The sequence below is a fragment of the Phragmites australis genome, chromosome 17, assembly GCF_958298935.1.
Source record: "Phragmites australis chromosome 17, lpPhrAust1.1, whole genome shotgun sequence".
NCBI lineage: Eukaryota > Viridiplantae > Streptophyta > Magnoliopsida > Poales > Poaceae > Phragmites > Phragmites australis.
In genome coordinates this window covers 24,291,626-24,318,666 of record NC_084937.1, presented here as the reverse complement: position 1 = coordinate 24,318,666, position 27,041 = coordinate 24,291,626, and the positions used below count along the sequence as shown (strand labels likewise).

At 42.6% G+C, this 27,041-nt stretch overlaps 3 protein-coding genes across 3 annotated transcripts; 1 reads left to right on the top strand and 2 right to left on the bottom strand.

Annotated features, from left to right (window-relative positions):
* Positions 1–4,721: 4,721 nt before the first annotated feature.
* LOC133897735 (uncharacterized) lies at positions 4,722–8,010 on the bottom strand. Its single transcript, XM_062338552.1, has 6 exons — positions 7,804–8,010; positions 7,634–7,687; positions 7,429–7,539; positions 7,275–7,345; positions 6,654–6,847; positions 4,722–5,107 (listed from the first exon to the last, which is right to left on the bottom strand). The coding sequence occupies exons 1-6, from the start codon at positions 7,866–7,868 to the stop codon at positions 4,994–4,996; spliced, it is 609 nt and encodes a 202-aa protein (XP_062194536.1). The 5' UTR covers positions 7,869–8,010; the 3' UTR covers positions 4,722–4,993.
* Positions 8,011–10,527: 2,517 nt separating this feature from the next.
* LOC133897804 (E3 ubiquitin-protein ligase Os04g0590900-like) lies at positions 10,528–12,337 on the top strand. Its single transcript, XM_062338633.1, has one exon. It carries the CDS (start codon positions 10,756–10,758, stop codon positions 11,836–11,838), a length of 1,083 nt encoding a protein of 360 aa, XP_062194617.1. The 5' UTR covers positions 10,528–10,755; the 3' UTR covers positions 11,839–12,337.
* Positions 12,338–17,126: 4,789 nt separating this feature from the next.
* LOC133897445 (transcription factor bHLH94-like) lies at positions 17,127–19,281 on the bottom strand. The gene is made up of 3 exons (XM_062338178.1): positions 18,391–19,281; positions 17,876–18,313; positions 17,127–17,379 (listed from the first exon to the last, which is right to left on the bottom strand). The coding sequence occupies exons 1-3, from the start codon at positions 18,847–18,849 to the stop codon at positions 17,275–17,277; spliced, it is 1,002 nt and encodes a 333-aa protein (XP_062194162.1). The 5' UTR covers positions 18,850–19,281; the 3' UTR covers positions 17,127–17,274.
* Between the last annotated feature and the right edge of the window lie 7,760 nt (positions 19,282–27,041).

Here is a 27,041-nt window from a genome sequence, read left to right as displayed (position 1 = left end):
AGAACTTACTACAGCAAACATATCCAGAAGGCTACAGATAGAACCTAGGTGAGAACCCCACCTAGTGTCTCCAGCTCGTTTTAGTGCACCTATCTAATTTGCCCCTTGACCAGTCTCAATGTCGTTAATAGTTAGTGCTAGTGCTAGTTCAACCAATTGGGCATCATGAAGCTCATCATGTCGCTTTGAAGAGGAGTCAACTGTGTTGATAATAAAATTCAGCTTCTGAAAAGACCGAGTAACAGGAACCACATCCTTGGATGCAGCAACTAGTGCAAGTTGCAAACGATGGGCATAGCAATGAACACAATATGCATAAGGACATTCTTTAATAAAAAGGGCTTGTAATCCATTCAACTCTCCCCTCATGTTGCTAGCCCCATCGTATCCTTGACCACGAAGATTCTGAACATCAAAAGAATGGTCGGATAATACGGAGCACAACTCCTCTTTTAAGTGTTAAAGCTTTGGTGTTTGTCACATGTATCAAGTCAAAGAACCGCTCTTGCAAAAGACCATCTTCATCAACAAATCTGAAAACCAGTGCCATTTGCTCTCTTTTTGCTGCATCACAAGTTTCATCAACCAGAATAGAGAACTTAGAATCCCCTATTTCCTCGCGGATGTGTTTCCTAACTGCACTTGCGAAAATACTTAGTATCTCCTTCTGAATCTCTGGTGATGTGTACTTTGAATTGTATGGAGCATTCTCCAATACAACCTTTCCAATCTCAGGATTGAATTTTGCAAGAAGCTTTACCATTTCAAGAAAGTTACTTCTATTCCTTGATTGAGGTGTCTCATCATTACCTCTAAAAGCACAAGACTGATTTGTGATCCACTTGGCAACTACAACTGATGTTTTAAGTCGTAAATGATTTTCTTCTATCTCTTTCTTGCTCTTCACTGCTAGGACATTTTCTATATGGCCTGGTTGATTCAATAAAGCTCGGCATTCTGTGACTGCATTGTTGTGTACAAAGCAAGGATAAGATCCTACACGGGTTAATAATGAACAATTTTTTCCATCATTGACCTTCTTCCAACTATCAAAACCATGTACTGTGAAGACATCAAAACCACCTCTTTTGTTTTTATTCGTGCTGTGCAGGAATCAAAATAAACAATATGCATGATGATTGCTCTTTGAGTCCTCTAACCATGATGGGAAAAGACTAAACCAATTATAATGAAAGTGGCATTGATGCCCATGTACTCTAGATGTTTTATATTTTTGCAATAGGGATTGCATAGGACCTAACTTCAAATATGCCCGCACCACATCATCTCTTTGGTTAAGTGGATATTGCCAAATTTGTGGGCGTAATCCAGAATCCCGCTTCAAGAATTCAATACCTCAAAATGTGACTTCATTTGTTCCTTGCCCTTCATCTTGTTCTCTCTGAGTCTGAGGTTCCACTTCTACTAACAACAAAGGTGAAGGATGAATTGTGATATCTTCATCAGCTGATTCAGCTCCTTTTCTTTTGTAAAATGAATCAATGGTTTTACCCTTAACCATAGTTACCTACATAATACATTACAAATGAATATATGTTCGAATTAGCAAATGCCCCAATCTGAAGAACTAAATATCAGAAGAAGAAACGTGCATGGAAAGACTAATGGAGACATCAATTTCTTCGCAATCACATGAAGCAAAGCAACATACATATGGATTGTGAAGTACAGTGATACCAATTTAATTTATAGTGTTCATTCAAGAAAAGAAAATTAAAACTGAATTACCAGACAATAGCTAAATTAGTAGTACTGCCAGCTTTAGCATCTAGTGCAAATGCAAATTTGCAGTTGAAAAGGTATGCAAGGCCAATGAGCATCAACAAGTACTAACTAGCTTTTGATCTGTCTGAAGCTTGGATTTCAGACAGGGTAGCTCAGAAATTAGAATCATCCCTCAGCTAGCCCACGACACTGTCGGTCCAGTTGACGCAGCCTGCAGGGGAGGCCGAGCACCTGAGCAGGAGCGGAGGAGCCTGCAGGGGAGGCCGGGCGACGGGATCTGCCGTCCTGCCGATCTGGAGCCTCGAACTTGGAGGAGCAGCCGCCAGCCAAGAAGGGTGTCGTCCGCCGCCGGTAGTGACAGACGGAGCACGGTCACATGCAGAGAGGAACAGTCAGAAAAATTGCATACCTATATTTAAATTTTTTTGGCAAAAGGCTGGGGGGTGGCCACGGCCTAGGTTGGCCGAGCCTCACGTGTTCCATTAGAACAGCGGAGCTTGATTAGAGCCCCTACGAGCGTGGCGACAATGGGCCCCATCGCCGGAACCAAGGTGCCGCCGGTAGATGTGGCACCCTATAGCGAAAATAGCCAATTAGATCATAATTATCATTTTAGCGATTAATAACAACATAGTTATTGAGACTAACATATTTGTCAAGAATATATGTTAGTAGTTATCATTAATGCAATACATCAAGAGGCTACCGTAGCCGAAATAAAATTTGATTAAATTGGAGAAGTTCCAGAAAAATTGATCTCATCGGATGGTCCGGTATTTAGGGGTTGAACTGACTGGAGTTTTTGTCCAAAGACAAAGTGAAGTTTGATGACTTCACTGGATAGTTCAATGCTCTCTGTGTTAAACTCATCGGAGTGTTTCTGATAAAGGGGAGAAGGCTGAGGATCTCACCGGATAGTCTGGTGATCTGCACTGGGTAACACCAGAGTATTTTCTGCAGAGAAGAATGCAACTACAGAAGACTGAAGATCAACCCACCGGATGGTCCGGTGCTTGATTTGTGCACACGGGATTATAGCACCGGAGTATTTCTTGCAGAGGTGACTGCAAGTGCTAAAGAATGAAGATCAATTCACCGGATAGTCCGGTGATTACAGAGATGGTTGCATCGGAGCATTTCCAGGGAAAAGAAGAGACGGTTTAGCTCACCGTATGGTCCGGTGTGAATAGAATGAACATCAGATGAATGCACCGGAGCATTTTATACAGAGAGGATGTAAAGGCTCGGATGGCTCAAGATAACTCATCGGAAGGTTCGGTGATGGATTTGAAGGTATATCGTAGTGTCCGGTGTTCATAGAGGTATTGAGTGGAGTTCCAACGACTAGGTTCTGAGGTTGTATTCACCGGATGATCCGGTGTTAGTAGTACTGTTCTCACCACATCATTTGGTGTTAACAACTTTTTTGAGCCGTTGGGAAAATAGCTAGTTGGCGAGTTTGAGGCTATAAATACCTCTCCACTCAGTCATTTGAACATGTGGCATGCTGCTGGAGTTTAGAGAAAGCTCATACACTCTTCAGAAGATATCCAAAGCACCAAAGTGCTTAAAGTGATCATCCAAGGTTAGAGAGTGTTTAGTGCTTATAGGCCTAGAGTGAGTTATAGTTATGTGTTGCAGCTTGAAGAAGGGATTAGAGAGTGATCCTAGTGTCTACCAAGAGGTACGTCGGCACCTTAGAGTCTTGTTGACTCGCTGATATCTTGGGCCTTGGTGGCTCAAGCTTGTTGACCCTTCGACTTGATGTGGACTGACGGTAAGATACGTGTATGGGGACGCAGAGACCCTTGCCTTGGTGACTTAAGCTCTGAAGTGATCACAACGGCAAGTAACCGGAAAAGAAGCTAGTGGTGAGACCTTATCTTGGTGGCTTAGTGGCTCATCCGGCTTGAGGCCTTGATTTGGTGGCTCAAGAGTCATGATCGAGTACCGATCGGGAGTATATCTTTGATGAAGCTTCAACATAGATTAGGGGTGATATTTATACCATCGATACTACAGGATAAAAATCTCTTATGCCGAGTTTGTCTCTCTAGCTTAATTACGTTTTCGCATTTACATATTTGCAATTTATCTTACTAGAGTAGGTTAAAATCCTCTTGAGTGGTAGAATAAACACACTAGATAAATCTAGAGCATATTTAGATAGAAATTGAGATAGATTTATCTTGTGAAGTTTTTAGAGCCAATTTTGTTAGGTTTCTAAATGTCCCAATTTACCCTTCACTTTTAGAACTTCAACGTTCCTCACACACCCGAAGGCACCGAGGGAGAGCCTGCCCCGGTGACAGGGACAACGAGCTTCATGCCGATGGTGCAGTGGATGGTGATGTTACAGATGAAGTAGCATGTGCCAGGGGCTGTGAGCATGAGATGTTAGTCAAGCCACTGTCGTCGTTGCTCAGCGCGTTGCTGCCGAAGCAGGCGTAATAGTCGTTCTTCCTCACCTCCATCAAATTGTACTCCTTGGTCACGTAGTTAATCACTGCAAATTTCCACAACGTGGTGCCAACGCTATGCCTACGTCCTATTTATCTTTATATTATTTTCCAAGACTATTAAAGGGGATGTGTGGCTAATTTAGATAGATTTAAATCTAGTTGGATGGTTTCTTTGTGTGTAGTCGGAAAGAGATGTTAACACGTAAAACTTCTGTAGACTTCAATGGCATGTAATGACTTAGATGAGCTTAAATCTATTTTTTGGATCTGTCCTTCGCAGGGTTCTCTTGTTCCGTATATATACATGAGAGTTATCGTGTATCATGCGAACTCTTTTTTCTAATAAGATTCTGTCATCCTTAAATTTAAGGATAAACTTCTTTAATTAAGAGATATTCTAAAACTTACTGATAGTTTTTATACATAGTGACTTCTTTCCCAAAAATGAAGATATATGCCAAGGATAAAAAAAATCCTAAGATACAGTAGTTCTATACTACTCACCGTCAAACATAAATTAAAAATCCTAAAAATTCATACAGCAATCCACATTCAGTGTAGTAGTTGTCAATACATTTTGACCATCAGGACGCTCCAGATTCGAGCACCCAGCACGCACCATAACCATGTCTTTACTGTAGCCATGGTGCAGTTCTAGTTCATAGGGCATCGAAAGCATATAATTACACGAAGGCATTCAGGAAGAACGGAAAAACAACAACAATATTTACAACGAGGAACACTTAAGTTTTGCACCCCCCCCCCCCCCAAATCTACATGAAGTATTACTTCTGGGCATCTGATCCACCAGTGGATGTTGGGTCCGGTTTGAAGTCCTTCTCGAGCTCTTCAATGACAGGCTCCACTGCGGCGTCGATCCGGTCACTCAGATCTTCAATCTGCATTGGTAAGGACATTAGAAGAGATTTAATCTTTTTCCATAACCCGTGCAACTAGTATCTGTAGACATGAAACGGTCTTTAACAGGATGAAACCAAACTGTTTCTCATCTAAGCTAGATGCAACATAAACTGTACAGTTCAGCAGTATACATTTGAGGAAATTATGAAAATACCATCGCAAAAGAGCGCTTGTTGCTAAATACCATCGTAAAGTTGTTGAGTTGCTAAATACCATCGCAAACGCGAAAAACTCTCGAAAATACCATCGCCGGTGTTAAAACGTCATGAACAGTAGTCGACAGCTCTAATTTCAAAAATAGTAGTCTTCTGTTACTCCAAAAATCTTAGAACTTTTTGTATGTGCTCCATAATCCATGTGCAACCCATTTTAATTGGATTCACCCAAAAAACCTATATATAATTTAAACTAAAATTCTCCAAAAAGGCTACCTTTATAACTTCTAACAGTTATTAGGGCATCAAATAAATTCCAAACAATATGGGAAAATTTACTAATATTCTTATTATATAATGGAATAATTTCTAAAATTATTTTCTTCATTAGGTTATATGGTGAAAAAATGAATTTATTTGTAATGCTCTATTTTTATACATTTCTATCATTTAATGTGATATTCTTCGTTTAATTAAATTTGATTGTCACCATATAACATATGGCTGAAAATAATTTTAGAAATTAGTCCATCACATAATAAAAATATTTATGAATTTTTTCCCAGATTTTTTGGAATTTATTTGAGGCTCTAATAATTGTTAGAAGTTATAAAAGTAGTCTTTTTTGGAGAATTTTAGTTTAAATTCTACATAGGATTTTTGAGTGAATCCAATTAAAATGAGTTGCACATGGATTATGGAACATGTACAAAAAGTTCTAAGATTTTTGAAGTAAAGACCACTATTTTGAAATTGGAGCTGTCGAGTACTGTTCATGGCGTTTTAACGCCGGCAATAGTATTTTCCAGAGTTTTTCACGTTTGCGATGGTATTTAGCAACAAGCGCTCTTTTACGATGGTATTTTCATAATTTCCCCTATAAATTTGGTTTGAAGCTACCAAAAGTATGTTCTGAGAGTGTTTCCGAATTAAAGCAGATACAGGAGTGTTTTCTTCTTGGTCGAAAAGAAAAGCATGTTCTGCAAGAAACCTTAGAATCATTATTTTTCACTAACAAGTTTGCACATGATTTCCTCAGTTCCAAGTCAATTCAATTCTTGGTATGTGGAACTACTAGAAGGGATTGAATCTGTCCTCAGTTTCTTACAAGAAACAGGTAACCCAAAGTAAGAAATCCCTTGTTTGAAGTGGTCAAAACTCAGAAATTTCCTAAAACTTAAAAGGTAAGAAATTTGTTCTTGCACATGTTTTTTCCATGGGTAGCTTTTACTAATGTCTAATGAGAAAGCACGGCCAACTACAAATTAACACATACATATGATTTTCAATTTCTCATGTAGGATTGACATATTCTCAATGTGCTGAGACATTCAATTTCAAGTAAGAGCATAAATAAGGCATCACAGACCTTTTTAATGACCGCTTCAACCTTATGTGCATCCTTATCCACTACTTCAGCAATGCACTCAACTTCCACGGCCACCTTCTCCGGAGACCCATCCTCTGGAAGGGAACTGGCCGCATTAGCAGCTAGCTTCTCTGTCACCTCAGCGACATGCTCCACAACCTCCACTGCAGTTTCCACATTGTCTAACGTTTCTCCTGATATAGCAATTCAATCATTGCAATAAGTAGTTAAGAACTGGAGCATGTTTGTTTTAGTAGTAGTTTGTTCTGGAAAGTTTCTTTGAGCCTCTGGCTCATGTAAATACTCTTTCCCTACTACAATGAGAAGGCAGAACACCTGCCAATTTTCCTCTAAAAAAGAACTAGAGTATATGAACATGTCGCAGCAGTTTGTAATTCATCCGATCATCTATAAAACTCAACCAACCTACGAGGAACTAGGTGCCATTATAAATAAGAAGAAATAGACATCCAAATTTGTGTTAAAGAGAACTCAAACCTTAGTGTTCTAGACGTCATCTGATCATCTATAGACTATGACTAAACTGATAACCAATCCTGAACTACACCCCCAAGCACCATCTGTGCCCTGAAATTAACAATTGTATGGATCGGATCATACCTTCGACCTTCCTGGCCCTCTTGTAAAACGGCACAACCGTGTAAACCACACCCCCAATCACCATCTGCGCCCTGAGCGAAGCAAGGGAGATATCAATCATACAAATCAGAAAGATCCTATTTTGATATGCACAATCGTTGTTCCCAATTCCTACCAGATAGGAATCATCGGCAGGGGCGAGAATCCGAGGCGCTGATGGCCAGCGGCGGCCGCTGCCGCGGCCAAATCCGCCGGGACGATGTCCGATTTTCCAAGAACCACCCACCTGTTCACCGGAAATAACCGCGTTAGACAAACCCACGAGTCCTTGTCTCAAAAAGCAAGCAACAAATCACAACTCCTGCTCGGAGAACACGTACCCGGAGTCCAAGCCCGCTGGATCTGCAGCATCGCCGGCTGGGCTCTTGATCCCGCTGCATCAGAAAGAGAAACACCAAGAAATCATCAAATTTCACATCAATCCCTTGGTAGGTCGAGTCTTACGAAGAACCCAAGCAAAAAAAAAGCAACAAAGATGGCGGGCGCATACTCTGGTAAGCCTTCTTGGGTGGCCTGGCCGGCGGCGGCGGTCGGCGGCAAGGTGAGGGTCGCCATGGAGGATCGGTTAGGTGAGCCCAAAGGCAAGAAAGGAACAAGAGACTAGAGTAGATCAGCTCGCCGGGTCAGCTCTAGGTTCCGTGCCTGATTGCCTACGCCAACATTAAATTTGTGTTATTGTCAGACCAATAATTCGATTCGTAGCCGTAATTGACGACGCGATAGAGTAGAGTAGAAAAGAATTTCGCACGAGGGAATTAAACAAACCTTATTACTCTGGAATCTGGATAACTGAGTCGCTCTGCTGATGCAGGCTTTAATTAGTGCGTGATGATGTGGCTTGCCCCATGCCAAAGGCTTTGAATGCGGCATCGCGGCCCGGCCCGTCGGCCCATTTCAAGATTGAGCCTACGCAGATATACCAACGGGAAGCCCAACTAGTCCGACCTGGCTAATGGGCCATATTAAGCCCGGTTGACGTTTTATAAAACGTTTCCTGATTTCTCGGTTTTGATCCGTGACATTCTTCCACGCCACCGGTGAGGTTTTGGGCTCTGGGGTATTTGAGGTTGGAGAGTTTTATGACTATCGGGCTTAGAAGAGCTCTAGGTGAGGCAAATCGGCCTCATAGAGAAGATAAATGTAGGAGCGAAGGCACGGTGGTAAGGCTAGGGTATTGAGCCGAGCTCACCCGGGCTTCAAGTCCAGTGACGCACGGGAGGATCTGATTTATTTCGGATTTCTCCGGACCTTATAGAAGGGATTATGACGTGCTCGTCGTCTTCGGGATTTTTGTTGGGTCCTGATAATTTTTGGTTAGACGTTTTTCTTTAAGCTGTGTGTAATTATAGGGCTAGCATGTGCGTGCGTTAGGTGTGTGTGGAGTGAATGCGCACGTTCATGTTCAGATACTACAGTTGTATTCAGTGGTGAAGAGTAAAAAAAAATATAGGAGCGGAGTGTGTGAAACGATGGAAACATCGTCAACTACGAGCTAGACGACGGATAGCTGATGGGTCGGTAACAAGACAAGAGAGCTTTAAAATGGGGTGATTAGCGCAACAAAGACAGTGAAAGCGGATTCCCACGCACCACAGACACGTGCAGGAGGGAACAAAGCGACCTGCTGCATCTGTCAAGAGGTTGAACAAACAACTCTAGCCATCCGATGAAGATCGAATCGATCAGGATGTTGCTTGATTGAAATGTTATTTTCATATGACTACAAATTAGCATGACCTTTTATAAAAAGTTAAAAAAGACGTGTCCTTTTCCGAGTTTGGTCATTTTACACGATCCACTACCGAGAGGGTCAAATTTACTCGAGCTGAGTTTGTTCAAACTCAAACCGCGAGGAGTTCAAAAACCATCTGAGGCCGATGCCACTGGCGCATCCGGAAAGATTCAAGAACGCCTCATCCATTTGTCATCATCCGATATGACGTGTGATTGCCCATTGATTGCGTTGAAACCTGGATTAACTTAACCGCACTTGCCTAACAAAACGACTCCGCAGGAGGTTTGGTAAGGATGTATCGTATAAGTAGTTAGAGGGGAAATAAATTGAATTGAGTATTATTTATTAAAAATAAAGAGTATTTAGTTGGTTATATTTGTTTGATATGTTAACTAAGTTTTATATTTGTTTGATTGAATTTAAGTTCGTATGAATGAACGTAAAAGTTAAGATTAGAATTGTTTATTTGTATAAAGATAATTTTGTGATATTGACCAATAAACCCGTTTATTCAGGCTATAAAGTGAAGCTCGATTAAGATTAGGATAATGTTGTATATTTACATCCGTGCTAAATAGTAGATATATACAACTAAATATACTTATTTTTAAAATTTTACACATCTGCTAAATTAAAATAGAAAAGATCAAAAAAACCAAACACATCCTTAAACAGCCGCACGATTAACCAATCCATCACTTGCCTCACCCATAGCCAGAGGCCCAGAGCCAGAAGCTTCTCCATTTTTAACCGGTACTGCACGATCACGGCCACTGCCAAGCATTTAGGAACCCCTTCACCTCTCTGCCCGTTACATCCAGATCGTCGAAGATGAAATCATGTATCTAAATTTTTACTATATAAAATAAAATATATAAGTTGGTTCTCACGTAATCTATTTTTCTCTCATTCTCCTATATAATAAAAACTTTTAAAATTCATATAATTTACTCATATATATTATCTATATTTACCCTTTTGACCTTCTCATCTCATTATTAGATACCGATATGATACCGATTTTACTTAAAAATAAATAAAAAATTAAGGATATTTTTTTTTTATCTTATCTAAAATCAAACTACAATATTATTTCTGACGTATTAATTCGATGACACTCATACATCACATCTATATCACTACTTTAAGTTTGTATTTAATATTATTAATTTAATATTTATGTTTTATTATAACATATGAGTAAAATATATTTTTCGCTATAACATATAAGTAGATTATATCATATTTTTGCTGCAAAGCACGGGCAAAATGTACCGATGAGTGGTTACTAATCATGGTCCAACGAGTGTTTCACTTTCCACACCAAATTCAGCTGCGGCTAAGCGCATGAGCAAACGTCATTTTATAACGAAACCGTACTTAGTCATGATCGGTGGGCCAGGAAAAGGGAAAGGTTCTTGGGCCTACACGGTCAGTGAGAGTGTTCGCAGAGTTCGTAAGTCTTCGGTACTCGGCAGTCGTCGTCGGCAGTCCATGACTCCATGCGCTCCAGCTCCACCCCTGCTGGTGCGATTCGCCAAACCTTTTACCAAACCCAACAGCGACCAATCCACTCCACGTCTCCACTCTCCACCCTCACCAGGCCACCACCACCACTGACGCCGCACCTCGCGCACGCGGCCAGGGCACCCCAGCCCCGATGCGCGCCGCCGAGGCCACGCCGCCGCTGTGGGATCCGAGGTAGCCATGCACACGGTGAGCCCGCACGCGACCGTCACCGTCAACTGCACGGAGACCCCATTCGACTGCCTCCCGCTCTGCCCCGGCGGCGCCAGATGCTCCGACTACGCCTTGCCCCCGCCGCCCCCGATCCCGGTGATCCCCCGCGCGCCGGACGCCGACCGCCACGCGCCCGCGCGCCTCCTCCTCATCGTCTCCCTGCTCTCCGTCTTCCTCTTCCTCTCGCTCGCCCTATCCACGCTCCTCCTCTACCGCCGCCGCCGCCTCGTCCTGCGCCGCCGTCGCCGCGCGGCCGCAGCCGCCTCGGGAGGGGCGCTTCCCGGCGACGATGAGTTCGGCGATGGCGACGAGGAGGAGGGGGGCGGCAGGGGAAGGGTAGTGCACCACGTGTGGTACATCCGCACGGTGGGGCTCGACGAGGCCACCATCGCGTCCATAGCCACCGTGGAGTACCGCGGTGGGGTGGGGCGGGGTGGGGACTGCGCGGTGTGCCTCGGCGAGTTCAGCGACGGGGAGCTGGTCCGACTCCTCCCGCGCTGCGCCCACCCGTTCCACGCGCCCTGCATCGACACCTGGCTCCGCGCCCACGTCAACTGCCCGCTCTGCCGCTCCCCCGTTGCCGTTCCCGCCGATCTCCCCGCCGCGGTCACGGAGGCTGAGGCAGATGGCGCCCAACAGGAAGAGCGCGAAGTGGTTGATGAAATGTCGTTGTCGAATTTGGAATCGCAGGCAGAGGTTTCTGTGGACACCGATGCCTCTTCAGACACTCAAAGTGAGGACACGGCAGCTGTAGCGGATGAGAATGGAAGGGTGACGCCCATGGCAATTCGGCGCTCGGCGTCCATGGACTCGCCGTTGTTCCTCGTAGCTGTGCCTGAAGCTCAGGATGATGACGTGCAGTCTAATTGCAAGTTGTCTAGTGGCCGAGAGATGAGGTTCTTCAGGGTGGGGGAGAAGGAGGCAGCAGGGACATCTTCATCCTCTTGTCAGGCAGGCCGGTTTAAGATTGGCAGGTCCATGTCAAGCAGTGGTCTGGGATTCTTCTTCTCACGGAATGGCCGCTCCAGTGGCACCATGCTGCGACTGTGAGTCGGCATGATTTTACTGTCAAGGGGGTGCAGCCTCAGCAAAGCCGGGAGCTGGTAGTGTGTCAGTGCCTGTTGATAGAAAGTGTAAACTCGAGAGTTGAAGTAGCTCTCAAAGAAGAAAATGTCCTTTGGGGTGTGTGAGTTGACAAGAGCAGTTGTTGGGAGATAATGATTTCTTGAGTTGATGCGCTGGTGTTAGCTTCCAAGTCCCAAGTTTCCTGTACCATAGTTTCAAAACTTGGGTTGAGTGAATTTTGGGGAAGAAGCTGATGTTTGGCTTCTCCATATATTTATATTATGTAGCAATTATACAAGAAGGAATGGACTATCTGCCTACATCAACGTCTATTGGTCTCAAAAAGGAATGGAGCTAATGCACTAAATCAAGAATCTGTAGCTTGGGAGACCAATACTTCCTGGTGGTAGGGTATGATATTGTTATTTGTCATCTTTGTATGGATAGCATTGATCACATATTGAATGCAAACTTAAACTAGTAATTCGGCATGTGATTGTCTTATTTATTATGTGGATGTTAAGATCTAGTTAGCATAACTAGTAATAGAGTATCAAGTGTGCTAACATATAGTAAATTTTGCATGCGTGCTCTTCCTGTTGGCAGGATAATAAATGAACTGAAATACAATACTGTGGTGTGCTCCTGCAGATCAAGTTGGGAAGATTCACCAAATTGAGGTACCTGTTTTTTCAGTAATTTAAGAAGCTTTTGTTCATTTTAAACATAAAGGATAATGTTGAAAAACTCATGCAATTAGATATAGTTAGTTCCTTACATGTCTAAGGTTTGATGCAATGTTCAGTTTGTCCTTGGCTTTTGTTAGTGTCCATGTAGCTTGGTTTATGCCATTTTATGTTTTGAAAGAGATATTTGATTATGATTACAACACTGATTTAATTGCTTCTAAAATAGTATTCCTTTTGTGGTATAGAGAGGTATTTCATGGTGATTTGACAAAACTTGACTGCAATTATCCCCAGTTAAATATGAACTTGATGGTTATGTTCATTAACAAAACTCAATTTTGTGATCTCTTAAGCGGTACCAGCTTTGCTTAAAAACTCTATTAGCAAAACAGTTTTAAAATCTTTGAGCCACTATAATGGTTCAACATACCAGGTACAATCCCTATCCTGTTTGCAGGTTTCCAATAAGTTTCTTGAATAACAAGTTGAAATAAGAAATAGTAACACAATTGTTCATTTTTATTTGCTTTGCATTACAAATGATTTTTGATAGTGTGGGTGCATGCTTGTTTTCTATGTTCTACTCTTTTTTCTCAGCAATGATCTGTCTCTTCACGTGAACAATCAGACTGCTTAGGGGGTGCATGGCAAGGAACAAGATCGCAAATGCATCTTTAGTATGAAAAATATTTTTTTGACGAACGAGCAGAGCCTGCTTATTCATTGCTTTTTAGAAGGAGTTACAACCTAATGCAGCAAGAGCTGCGGAACAAAAGAAAGAGTTCCTAAATATGGGCTCACTGCATCAAGATTCTGTTCTATGTCTTTTCTCTTTAAGCTATATTACACTAGAGAGTAGAGAATTCATATCAAATAAACATGCTCACCTGTCAAGGAATTCACTTAAGAACCCACAAACTATATTCTAAAATCACACCTCATAGTTCACTTGTACACATTGTAACATTTGTATATGTGACTTGAGGAAAAATGTTGAATTCTATCTATCAAAATCTGAAAGACTAATTGAGTTTTAGCAGTCACTTCATTTATACCGATTGATGAAAGAAATTTACTTTTGTATCAATTCTACTTCTGTTTAACAATTTTCTAAGTTTGCTTATGATGGTGCATGGTCCCTGTACCTAAACACTTGGATGGGATTTCAGAATAGGGGACTGGGATTTTCAATATGTAGAATGCTTGAGTAACAAACTTCTTCAAAGCTTTGATTCACCATTCATGTACCTCTAAATTCCATTCTTGATGGACGTGCCAAGTACGCCATTTTTGTTCCGGAGGTGCAGCGTAAAGGAAGTTGTCTTGCATGATTAAATATTACACCAACCGACAATGTGTTCTCTATTTTCACTAGTCTTTTGCCATGGTGCTACTGGTTTATCTTTTGTTCCCTTTGGCAACCACTGAAAAATCCACTTATGCTTGACTTTCTGCCCCTCATTTCATCGTCTTCCTCCATCCTTGTCTTCCTCTTTGCCTTTTCCCCGTCTCTTTCTTCAAGTGGACTTATTTCTTATGTTCCCGGCAAGCGAAAATTATGCATCTGTTAAGCTGTCCATTTATTGTCTCTTTGCTGTTTGACGGGGTAATGGCTGCTGATCTCCAGTTGTTCACAGGCTACTTATGGTTGGTGAGAACCAATACAGCGATACTGTACTTTGTACATAGTTGTTACGGGTGTGCGGTATGGTGATGTTATATACACATCAGTGTGACTGAATATATATATTGTAGTTTAGGATATTAGAAAATTATATTAGCGAATGACAATGTAAATATAGCACAAAAGTTTCAAACCTCTCCTCAGCTTAGATTTCTTCCCGAAGCTCTTTCCAATCTTTTTTTCTTGAGATCAAGCTCTTTCGAATCCGAGTCGGCTCAAATCTGCACGCAGTCGTAAATCAGCCCAGTTCAGCCCATTTGACCCACCAACCGCTATCAAGCCTCTGCAATCTGGCCCCACATGCCATCTGACCCAACGTGTCAGTCAGGAAAATGTTCTCACTTCGCTTCAATGTTTGGTGCTCTCTCTGTTCCTCTGCTCCCATGTGCCCAGATCTGGAAGGGGATTTCCAGGCGGGGCCAGGCGCTGGGGGACGACAGGGGGGGGGGTGCAGGGGCGGGACATGGGAGTGCAAGGATCTCGGGGCGCGACGGCGAGGAGCACGAGCAGTGGACGGATCTTGATCTCGGGCGGCAGCGGCGGCGACCAAGGCTATGGTTCAAGTGGTCAAGTACACGCATATGGCTCACTCAAACTCGATCCCGCTCCTCATCTCCTTTATTGGGGGAATGACGTCTGTCACAACAAAACTGGTCGTCATAGAACCCCGTAACGGCGCCACATCGATATGATAGACGCTATAAGCGCTTGCGCCGTGGTGTTGGTGTGACGAGACTCATATTTTCGTCACGCTGATATGGCGATGGCATAATAATTATGACTTCATAGTTCAACATTTGTCTATTTGGAGTGACATGGCTGGTGCCTTCTCACTCTTGGCTCGATGTGCCTAACTACATTAGCTTTCTGACCTTCGACTCCCAACAGAACTGACTATAATTTTCCTGATACCACGCTTTTGCTTTTGTCAAGGTTCTAGCGTTCAACTTGGACCATGAAGGTTTTCTTTCTTTACCCGTATGGAGTCCCGAAAAACGATGTTAAGTCGTTGATGGGCCCTCAACTGTAGGTCCTTTTACTATAGTTCTTTTAAAGATGTGATCTATGTCATGTATGCTGTTGAGATTGATTTTCATATTGACTAGTATATTGAGCTGTGGCCTGTGGTTAGTCCACTTAACTGAGAACAATCTTGTCTTAGCATACGACCTATTTTTGCTGATTTCGAGCAATGCTGTTCTTTTTTTTTGTCCTATGCTGAAGCAGCTGCATTCTGTTGAATCAATATAGAATATACAGTATGTGGTCCTTCAATCTATGCCCCTAAGCATATATCATCAATATCATGGTCTAGTTCGGTGATCTTATCAATATGCCTATCGTTCTTGCTACACAGACCTGTCATTTTCATGGACACTCACATGCTCGCACATAGATGTACGTAGTATCCACACGGGGCTATTTGGTGGTTGCCTTTAAGAAGCTAAGTTAAAATTTGATTTTTATTTGGTTCAAACCCAAAATTTAGTCACACCCTAAAATTTTTTTATAACAAAGCTATGCCCGATTTTGACGTCCTAAATGGCCATCCCGATTTTTGGTCAGTCAAAATTTTAGCTTGATCTCAAACTAAAAATTAGTTGACATAAATTAATTTTGATATAACCTTCATTTTAACATGATCAAAATTTAGCTTGGCTTCCTATGGACGAGAACCAAACAACCCCTAAATATTTGAAGCATAAGCAGTTCATGTACCTTTATGTAGCAGCTAAAAGGTTTCCGTGAATTGGTTGATTCATGAAACTCAGCTCTACGTTGGGCTTTTTATTTTTACTCAGGTGGCTCTTTGCTTCAGAGCAGAACATTTCGGGTGTGAAAACGATATGCTGCATGCGAGCAAGATGCACATGTAGTTTGTCCTGTTGGTCCAATCAATCAGATGCATGCATCACAGAGATGACATGTTCGTGTAGCTCTTTCACTGTTTGATCAATCATGCTTATACAGAAATGGTAAAAGGTCGATCAGGTAAAAGTGCCCTGTTTTAGAATCCTTTCCTGGGTAAATGAGAGGACACGCGCAAGCTATTTGCTCTTCTTTTCTTATCGCTCCTCCTTTCAGTCTCGCTTTGATGTCCATGCTCCGCCATATGACCATACTCCATACCTGTTCTTTCCCTTAAAAGCACTGTGTTATCTGCAGAAATCCATTACCCAGATACAGGCTCATTGAGCCCAATTAAGGATTCAATAGAGCATATGGTTTGGAGGAAAGGCCTAGAGCTGCTCTTGCTCCGGTATGTATTTTGTCTATTTATTTGTGATATACACAACTCTGTGATTCTATGATCACAACATGGATATGCTTTGCATCAGCTTAACTTGCAGAGTGGAAATTCGAGAAAGGAAATTGCAAACTGTGTGCACAGAAGTTGGGAATCTTTTGGTGTTTTGGCAGGGGATGACGCTTCACAAGGGGAACAGAAATACAGAATCCCCCAAGGAGGCGTGAAACAGCACCTGTCAAAATTGTCAGATCCTGTGGTGAACATGGTAGCACCCACAAGGAATGTCATGTGCCATCTCCAACGCACCATGGAATTGCTCTCTAGCTGGAGCCTTCATAATATAGAGACCTTACTTTTTTTTTTAAGTACCACTAAGACGCACACAATTCAGGCACTCCACATTCACCTCACACGTGCACACACCCCCTGCGTGTCCAAACACACGATAAGATAGGATTAGGAGACTTAAGACTTTCAATACGTCGGAACACACAGCAGCACTGAACGTGCACGCGTACATATATCTAGTTTAATCCAAACTTATCTGGACACTCTAGGAAAAACCCCATGAGACGCACACAATTCAGACGCGAGCAACAATACGCTAGTACCACTGAGCTACACGTCCGTTCTTAATTTAGAGAACTTACAAGTGCTATGAACAAAGACAAATTATGCATTAAGGTTATTCAAGACTAGCTTGAGCTGATAACTACATTATTGATTTGCACAAAGGTTATCACTTCACTCCACTTGCTAAAAGAGGTAAAAACTTGCATATACATGCATGCTTGATGCTAGTCTAAGCTGCAACAACCCTGCTCTTCTTGGATCTTCTCGACGATCTGATGAGCCGCGGTTGCAATCTCATCCACAGAGGTAAGTTGGCAATCATCCTCTACCTGCATTGACAAAATGCTCTTCTATCATATGGTCATCCATTAGCAAGTCAAAGAACTGTTCTTTTAGGTAATTGCAACCTTTTAGCTCACTTATCTTCTCCGTTAATTTAATAAATACTTTCATCATAAATACTTGACGTTTTAGATAAGATCTGGTTAATTTTTTAAAATTTTAACTATCAATAACTTTTAACATATTTAGTTTAGAAACATTAAAATTATATGTGTAGATATTAAAAATACTTTTAGAATCTTATCAGTTCATTGAATTTTATAAATATATTCTAATACGAAATAACACGTTGGAGACCGTGTATGTCTAAAACTTCAAATATTTGGAGCAACCGTTCGAGACTTCCAAGTGAGGTATTGCTAACCAGGTATGAGTACTACAGTATACACGATGGACGGAGAGCCATGTAGCATATCCATCATATAGATTCAGTTGTTGACGAGTAGATTGGAAGAATGCGAAGTAGCTTAGGCTATTGTGTACCTTGAGGCTGAACGAGTAGAGCACCATGTGGCCGGCGCTGGTCATGTTTAGGTGGAGCACGGTGAGCCGGTGGCCCTGCAGCCCCACCACCAGCCGCAGCAGCTGCCTCGGCCGCTGCCGGGACAGCAACCGCAGGTTGGCGTGGCTCTCTACCATGGTCGCCTCGACGTCGGCCACCGCCGACGGCTTCGACCCGGCCGCCTCGGCCTCGGCATCGGCGCTGTCGCGGTCGGTAGCGTCGGCAGGAGAAGCTGGCGCCGCGGCAGCGCTCATCGAGTACTGCGGGAAGGTGAAGAAGTCGGCGAACGGAGCCGCGTCGCCGTTGCTGCCGTCGGCCGGGTGCTGCCTGGACCGCCTCTGCGCCTCCAGGGACTGGAGCTGCTGCTCCAGCTCCTTGACAAAGTTGATCGCGCCGCCGACGATGGACGCCTGATCGCCCTGCACACAGCAACGCGCACTCAATTCGATCGCATCATGCTAGATTGCCAGGACGTGCATGAGAACTCGTCGGTTACCCGTTGCGCGTAGGCGTGCGGCATGAGGGAGCGGAGCACGGCTAGGTACTCGTTCATCTGCTTGCGGCGGTTGCGCTCGACGGCAATGTGGGTCATCCGCTGGCTCTCCACCTCCTCCCTGTTCTTGACCGCCCTCGTCCGCCGCCGCTTCCTCCGCCCGGCCGGCGCCGTCGCCGTCATCCCCACCGCCGCCGCTGGGGCCTCCTGATCAACGCCGCCCGCGCTCCCTTTGGGCTCCATTGGCGGCGCGCCGGTGGCCGGGATGTGATTCAGCTCCTGGAACCCATGCAGCAGCATAGACGAGCACGCGGCACCCGCGTCCCAGCTACTGCCGCCCAACTCCATCACCCCCTCGACTCCACCAAATAGGCCATTCCAAGCCCCTCCTACTGCTCCTGCCATGGCGCCACACCCAAAGGGACCACCTTGCTGGGACAGCACCACGGCCTCCAATGCCATGCCTCCAGGGTCTCAGCTCGCAAGAAGCCAGCAGCAGCATGCAGGCCACGGGAACCTGAGAAAAGCTAGGCCTCTTCCATTGGATCGACGATGGTGCTGTTCCTACCGGGTCGCGGGCTGTAGCGGGTGGTTGCAGTTTCTTGTGGTTGGAACAACAGGTTGGATCGAGCTACGGGGCTGGAGGACACGTGAACGCAGCTGCCTGCGCCTGGGCGTTCGTGAATTGGGAATGGCAATGAGAGAGGGGAGTATATAAGATAGGCTGATGGGAGGGTTTGGAAGGGAGCGGGTTTTGGTGTGATTAGGCCATAATTTGGTCGTGTGGCAATGGAGCGGACGGGCGAAGGACTTCCGTCGTGGGGAAAGGGGAATGGATGGTTGCAGACATGGAGTATTCAGCTCGGAAAAGGAGCTGTGCCAAGCTGTGGTGAAATGGAGAGGCCGGGCTCAACGGGAGGGATAAAGTGGTGTGCATGTGTGGGATCAAGAGCGTGTCCGGAACGTGTACAACTGTGTTACACTTAGGGTGGAATTGGTTGTCTGTTTAGACTGTATATGTAGGTTTAAGGGAAGTAGTTTGAGTGAAACTATATTTGTTGATAAGAAGAGTGTTTGATTAATTTCATCTTTCTAAATAGCTTGAGCACATTTCTATTTAGTTGGTCAAATCTGATGCTGTATAAGGGATTGGATGTATCTGACTTATGGGTCCACTATACTGCGTGATGTGATGCAACTGCATCCGTCGGGCCATGACCGAGTGTGAAGCTCGATTCTTCTATCGCTCTCGGACCAGAATGAGGGTATATATTTGCACCCACCAAGTTAGATTAGATACATTTTCACTGGGCTAGAATGGACTCATCGGGCAAACAATTATGCCCTTAAGCTCATCAACTCTGGTGCTACATTGACAAGTCTCTGCACCCATTGTAACCATTGAATAACTTTATTGATGGTTAGGACATCTTTAACTCTCCAACACAGGCAATACCTAAAATAGAATAAGAACAAGAGGCACAATATATGGTGAAGACTTCTTTGTTTTATTACAATGAACAATTCTAGTTATAATGGGTGTCTCCTTTCGTATATATAGGTGGGAAATGTCAGGACCTCGATCTCGGGTTCCTCTATATCTTCTATATCAGTCTCTGGATTAAGTAGCTAATACACTCAAAATTCAATAGAATGATATCAAATACATACTTCGAGTAAAATAATTATCTGAATAGAGCAAACAATGATCTTGTGGACTAGGATCCACAACAGATCAGTCAGGCAGAAGAGCCTACATCGGAACGAAGAGGCACAATGCAGAACAACCCAATGCAACAGGCAACTCAAGTGCGGACATGACCTTAGACTTCTTCTCTTGAACTTCATTTGGATCGAGGTTGACTCTCCATCTCGACAATATGAAAGCAACAAGACTGAGTACGGAAGATACTCAACAAGTCCTAATACTACTTCAGGAGGTTGAGTAGATGCATAAGGGATGACTCAAGGATAAGGTTTTACGGTTTTAGTTTAAAGCATAAAACAGTTTATGCAGGTATCCATTATATATTCTCTATTGATAGGTTTAAAACAATTTAAACAAAGTAACAAGGTATACCTGAGGGGGGGGGGGTTCGGTCCTGCGAAGGGCTATACCTGACTCCACAATCCCTATCATTGTGTCCAGTGTACCTCTAGTACCATATAGCTCCTAGCGGATTGAACTAACAACTTCATCACACGAATATCTTGTCTACACACTCACTCATCAAAGACACACATGCCCTTGAGTCTAACCTATGAGGTCATTACTTTGCATGTCCATAACAGTGGATATGGCTATTCGAATAGATTTACACTCTGCAGATATTGTACATTATACCCCACGCGATATGCTTAGCCTCCAACCGTTGCACGCAAAGGAGTGAATCATACCAAGACACTTCAATTACCTTCTCTTGTCGAACCATACTACGAGACATACCAAGTGCTATAGATCTCGTACTGGGTGCACTCCCCGACTAACCAATGTAGTGTGGATGGGTCAGTAAACATTCCTGCGAGTATCTGATAGATGCTTGGGTTCTCATTGCTCACCCGTATCTCCTAGTAGGATGCCCAGTTTGGTCAAAAGAATGAAAAGTTAAATATTACCCATACAGAATGCATGGTTGCACCGGGGTCACTTAGCATGAGGGCGGAATGATTCAATACTTATACGATCGAGGCAACCATTTTCAACATTAGCAATGAGTACCACACGGTATCTCAAGCCCCAAAGAGACTGGCAGACAACTCTACTTGCCCCTGGCAAGACAGCTTTCACCCATTTTACATCCCACCTGACATATCCCACATTATAACAAGGATTCTACAATCATCAAAGACTCATGTCATATGAGTTGAATTGATAAATAATGAAGCGACATCTCCGGAGAGATGTATTACATAGCGACATCTCCGAAGAGATGTATTCCATCCTAAGCATGCTATATATCAAGGCATTGTCTGACGTTAATATAGACAATGACAGGTAATCCTAGGGTGATATGTACTCTGAACGATGACATTTAAGACATGACAATTATTTGATAGGATTTAACTACTGCAACCAGTTGAAAATAGCACAATACATAGCACATGCGATGATAAGTCAAGTTTAAGTTGATCAATTAAATTATTGAAAACATGGGTTCAAAGTGATCAAGGAGATAGGATTTGCCTTGACGAAGGTCAAATCTTGATTGGTCTTGACGTTTGAGTCTCCCGGGTTCTTCATCATCGTGTCTCGCCTTTAGTTCCTTTCTTGCATCCTTGTTTAGATGATTAGCTTTGAGCCTACGCAGATTAACGATAAAAAACGCACAGAAACTAAGTAAAGGAATACCAGAACAAAACCAAATGAACATCAAAGCAAAAGAAGAACAACCGAGAAAAATGACGAAAGCTAACCTAGTGGGAAGACGATCGGCAACTCTTAGCTATGCGAAATTGACATGCAGAGTCTAGTGGGGTTATTTAGTGAAGCTAGGTTTAGTTGTTAAGTAGTTGTTTTATTAACTTAGAAAAGGCTTAACCAAATCATGACCAAGTGAGAGTTTATTAGCTTAACTGTCGAAAAATGACAGTTAGGGTTTTTATGTGTAGGTAAGTGCACGTGTACATACATAAGCGTATGTGTGATACATATATCTATATGTATGTGAGTATATATACATATATACGTAAGTATAACTCTAGGTGATTATATGTGCTTAAGTGTCAGATTAATATTCTAATCTATAACACTAATCCATGGTTATCTAGTATTTATTCTTAATTACCTAGTGTTTCTTAATTGCCACTATAATTAAGCTAGAAACTATTGCTTTTGCAAAATCATACATGTAATTAATTACTAGGTTAAATTATTCTTTAAATCTAATTACTATATATTAAAGGGTAATTAATTAATTATTGGCGTTAAATTAATCTATTATGTTCTAATGATTGGTATTTATTTATCTAGCAGCTACACCAGTTAACTTATTGTATTAATTATACTAAGATTAAATCTATAGCCTAAGCATGAATTAATAATCTGTTCTAAACATTAATTAAAGGATTAATTATTTAGTTATTCTAAAAACTAATCTAATTAGCAAAAGGATTAACCTGCACTTAAGCTAGGTTAACATATGCGACTAAACTATGATTATAACTTAACATAAACACTAATTGATTTATACTTGAAACTATTTATCGGCTAGCTAAAAAGGCTAAATCTATTTCTAGGTTAAAGGCACTATGACAAAATAAATACCGAACGAGAAAATAAAAAGAGCTAAAAAAGTTACAAGATTTGGTAGGGAGATAGATTATCATTTTAGAGGAATATCGGCGAAAGAATCACCGAAATCAAAGTTAAAACGGAGTAGATATGTCTCTCAAAAGATTTGCTGGAAAAGGGAAATTCTAGAAAAAGGAAAATGACACTGTTTCACGTACTCGGTCTATATGATTTGTGGATCGATGGGGCTTGTAAGGGGGTGCACGGTGCGTTGGATTTGGTGGACTTGGTCTATAGCTCGGTGGACCGGGGTGGGTGTAGAGGGCGATGGTAGGGGTGGTCCATCATGCACCTATGGTTGTGGACCGGTGGAGTGACCTAGTCGGCGGGGCCCACACCTCAAAGAAAGATTGGAGGGAGAGGGTGGGACCTGGAAAAGTAGATAGAGTGGTGGGAGGGGGAGACTGATGGTGCGTGAAGCCAGGTGGTGGGAGGAGACAGAGGCGCGACGGCATGGTGGAGCAGTGGCAGCGGGAGGAAGAAAGGCCAGAAAGGAAGGAGATGGCTGGAGAGGAAGGTAGCTAGCGGAGATGGAAGAGAGGCCAGCTGAGCAGCACGGTGTGACTGAAGGATCGAGATACGGCCTAGAGGGGGGGGGTGAATAGGCCCTTTTTCAAATAATAAAACAGAACAGCACAGCGGAACATATATCAGATGTTCTGATCCAAATGATCGGATGTTCTGACATATACCGGAACTTCTGATATTCACGATTGGAACTTCTGATTTGCCTGGATTTCAATCGAAGCTAAATCTATGAGCAACAATGAATTAAACTATGAAATGCAAGATGCAACAGGATAAGATGCTATTCAATTTGAAGTAAAACTACCAAGCACAAAGTCTAACTCAATATATTAAACAAATTGCTCGAAATCACATAAGAGGAGAGAAATAACCAAAGCGGGGAGACGCCATGAATTTGTTCCCGAAGTTCCAATCCTTAAGGGAATCTTAAGTCTCTGTTGAGGAGTTCAATCACACTTGAGCCGAGTCTCTTTTAACTCATTTCCTCATGAGGTTGCACAAAACACTCCTCAGCTCCACTTGTTATTCCTTCTCTTTCAGAGGTGGAACCCGACGTTTACAAACTTCTCACGGCGCACCACAAGTGAATCGGTGGCTCATGAGTAACTCCTAGCCGCCTAGGAGGTCTCAATCTCCAAGAGTAACAAATGTGCATGAAGAATGCTTAGAGATGAATCCTAGTGCTCAAAGAAGAAAACAATTCACTTTCGCTAGATCTCTTACTCAAATCCCTTTCTCAAGATATATCACAAAGCAAGGGAGATGAGAGGTGAACTTTGGGGCTATAGAGAGGTTCTTTTCTGTCAAAGCATCAGCAGCCCGAAGAGAAGAAAGAGAGGGAGTATTTATAGGGTACCCTCCCCAAAACTAGCCGTTATGCACTTTTTTGCCCCACATTGGAACTTCTGATTTTATGGTTGCAACTTCTGATCAGTGTAAACTATCATCATTGACTTGCTCTACTCAAACCAAATATGGAAATATACACACATCAGAACTTCCGATCTGACACATCGGAACTTTCGATGTGTGAAATGGTAAAACCAAGCTGGGAACTTAAGGTTTGAGAAAACTCTGAACATTCTGACTCGCATCGGAACTTCCGACCTAAAGCATCGGAACTTCCAATTCAAACAAAAACTTCTAGAGAGCTAGAAATTTAAACACACCGGACATTCCGGCTCACATCGAAACTTCTAACCTAAAGCATAGGAACTTCTGGTTCAAACGAAAATTTCCTGAGTGCTAGAAATTTAAACACATCAGATATTCTAACTGAAATCGGAACTTCCGATATAACCCATCGGAACTTCCGATATCAACAGAACTTTTAAACCTAAGTGTCCGTGTACATGAAATATTTCTCTCATTTAAGGATTAACTTTGAGCACTAAGTTCATAGCAAAGCATTCAACGATGCATCCCTCTTAATAGTATGACATTCCTATACAAAATTCAAAGATAAAATGCTATAACAATAGGAGTAACCAAGTGCTGTCTTCTTGGGGATCGACAGCTTCATTTAGCTTTTGTCATTGAGACTTTTACCTATTCAAATACTCATTGAACATATTAGTCCCTTAATCGTTCACCGTCAACCATCAAAACCCACTTAAGGGGCCTAGATGCACTTTCAGTGATGCGACGCACGGGGGCGACTACGCAGGGGAGGCGAAGGGCGCGGCGGTGGCATGGCGTGACAAGGCGGGGTGGTGGGGAGGCGAGAGGCGGCGCGCGTGAGACAACGTGCGTGTGAGTGGCTGGTGGTGCGGAGGAGCGCGCAAGCGGAGCCGCGGCACGGGGGAAGACAGAGACGCGAGTGGTGAAGCGCGCACAACGGCAGCACAGGAGGATGCATGGGGTGGCAGCGATGCGTGAGGAGCTCGTGCGTAGTAGTGTGGATGTGTGGCTCTGTGCAGGTGGAAGGGAGATGAGCATAGGAGGGAGAGAGGTTCACTGTGGCGACGGTCAGTGCTCACAACGACAGCGCACACAGTGACAACATGGTAAAGGGAGGTGGTATGCTGCTCTACTGTATGGTGTGCTTGTGTCGTTGGTGTAGCTCTGTGTTTGTGGATATTTGTGTGTATGCAGGTGAAGGGAGAGAAGGCTACTGCTCTTCTCAAGTTGGGAAAGGAGGAGGACATGGCATGGGAGAGAAGAGCAAAGGGGGAAGGAGAGTGTGCTTTTGCTGCTCGTGAAAAGATCAGGGAGAGGTAGTGTGAAAAGGAGAGGAGAGTGGTGGCAGCTCTATGAGCGGATGAATAGTAGTTGACAGAGAGAAAGATTTGAGGAGAGAGAGAGAAAGATCTGAGAGTAAGAGAGAGAAAGATCTGAATGACAATTCAAATAAATGTATTCAATTTTGAACTGGATTTATAATAATTCAAATGAATAACTTGAATTGAAGTTAGGGTAATTCAAATAGAGGTTTTGACTATGAGATTTGAACTTGAACCTTGATTCGAATCGAATTGAATTGAATTCACGAGGCGATTAAACTAGAAAGCATTTGAATATAACTCAAATGATTCGAATTGCATTCGAAAATGAAATCATCGATGATTTGAAAGAGTCTAGATTTGGATAGGATTTGAGATAAAGGAAGAATCGGGAGATTCTTCCAGGGTTCGATATAAATTCAAATAGGAATATTTGAATCTGAAACCGATTTGAAATGAGCCCGGATATCGAAATAAGATATGAATTAGTCGGAGATCGAATTTGATTATAGGAAAAAATTGGTCCTGAATAATTCAATTAATTGAATTATTGATCAAAGTCAAATTTAGGGATAATTCAATTGAATAAATTCAATTTGTAAATTGGGTTGGTTTTGGGTTTAAAGAAAAGATCTAGCGATTCAACTAGGGTTTGATTTAGATGATGATTCGGATGATTGAAATTCTAAGTCTTGAATTGTATGTGGATCGGAGGATTGATTTTCACAGATCGATTTGGATTAGGAAACAGCCGAAAAGAACTAAAACGGAATTAGATTTGAGAGACATTCAAATTCGAATCATCACACAAAGAAACAAAGACTCCGAGAAACCAAAGGCATTTGCTCAAGTTGATGCAGGTTTCGAATTTAGAAACTGACTTCGGTGAATTTTGAAAATACATAGTCCAAATAATAATGTACATATATATATGCACATACGAATATATACATACACACATATATATATTCTAGATTTTAAGTTGGTTTAATTATCAAAGAAATTTTTTAAATAGGGATGGATTTTGGCTATTTTCTAAATACTAAAACGCAAGGTGTTACAAGAAAGTACCCTCTCTACAAGAGAGTAAGAGTAGGTAAAGTAGACTATCCAAAGTACTTGTACTATTCCAATAGGATTTCAATACTCCCCCTAGGTGATTTGCCAAGATACATATGTCTCCTAAAAACTCCATCCAAAAACCTAGTAGGTAAAAAGGCACAATAGAAAAGAATACATACTATGTGCAAGTTGCATTGCACATGTTGCCTCGTTAAAACCTTGTGTGAGAAACTTCCGTGTAAGAATTCACAAAGAGAAAAAAGTACAACCCTTAACCTTCTCGGTCTTATAGTCTTGGAGAATTCCTATTGTTCGTGAATAAGTATTAATATTCATGAGGTATTAGACCAAAAACTACAATCAGGCTTCTTGGGCCAGGCCTGAGTTAGGTTGGCCCTACTTTGATCACATCTGCTCAACTACTAACAAGGTGAGGTTGACTGGTTTGGGAAAACAATATCAAGCAATGGGATGCAGTTTGAGTGTGATTGATTGCCTCTATGAGAGAAACTTTGCTTGGCGGATACTTATAATCTCAGAGAGAAGCGTGT

Excerpts from the sequence above, each read along its gene's own strand:
- LOC133897804 (XM_062338633.1), top strand. The coding sequence starts at position 10,756 with ATGCACACGGTGAGCCCGCACGCGACCGTCACCGTCAACTGCACGGAG.
- LOC133897735 (XM_062338552.1), bottom strand. The coding sequence starts at position 7,868 with ATGGCGACCCTCACCTTGCCGCCGACCGCCGCCGCCGGCCAGGCCACC. Across the intron at positions 7,688-7,803 it reads ACCCAAGAAGGCTTACCAGA|CGGGATCAAGAGCCCAGCCG; the intron begins GTATGCGCCCGC and ends TTTCTGATGCAG. Across the intron at positions 6,848-7,274 it reads GAGGGCCAGGAAGGTCGAAG|GAGAAACGTTAGACAATGTG; the intron begins GTATGATCCGAT and ends TTGCTATATCAG.
- LOC133897445 (XM_062338178.1), bottom strand. The coding sequence starts at position 18,849 with ATGGCATTGGAGGCCGTGGTGCTGTCCCAGCAAGGTGGTCCCTTTGGG. Across the intron at positions 18,314-18,390 it reads CGCACGCCTACGCGCAACGG|GGCGATCAGGCGTCCATCGT; the intron begins GTAACCGACGAG and ends TGCTGTGTGCAG. Across the intron at positions 17,380-17,875 it reads TCTACTCGTTCAGCCTCAAG|GTAGAGGATGATTGCCAACT; the intron begins GTACACAATAGC and ends TTGTCAATGCAG.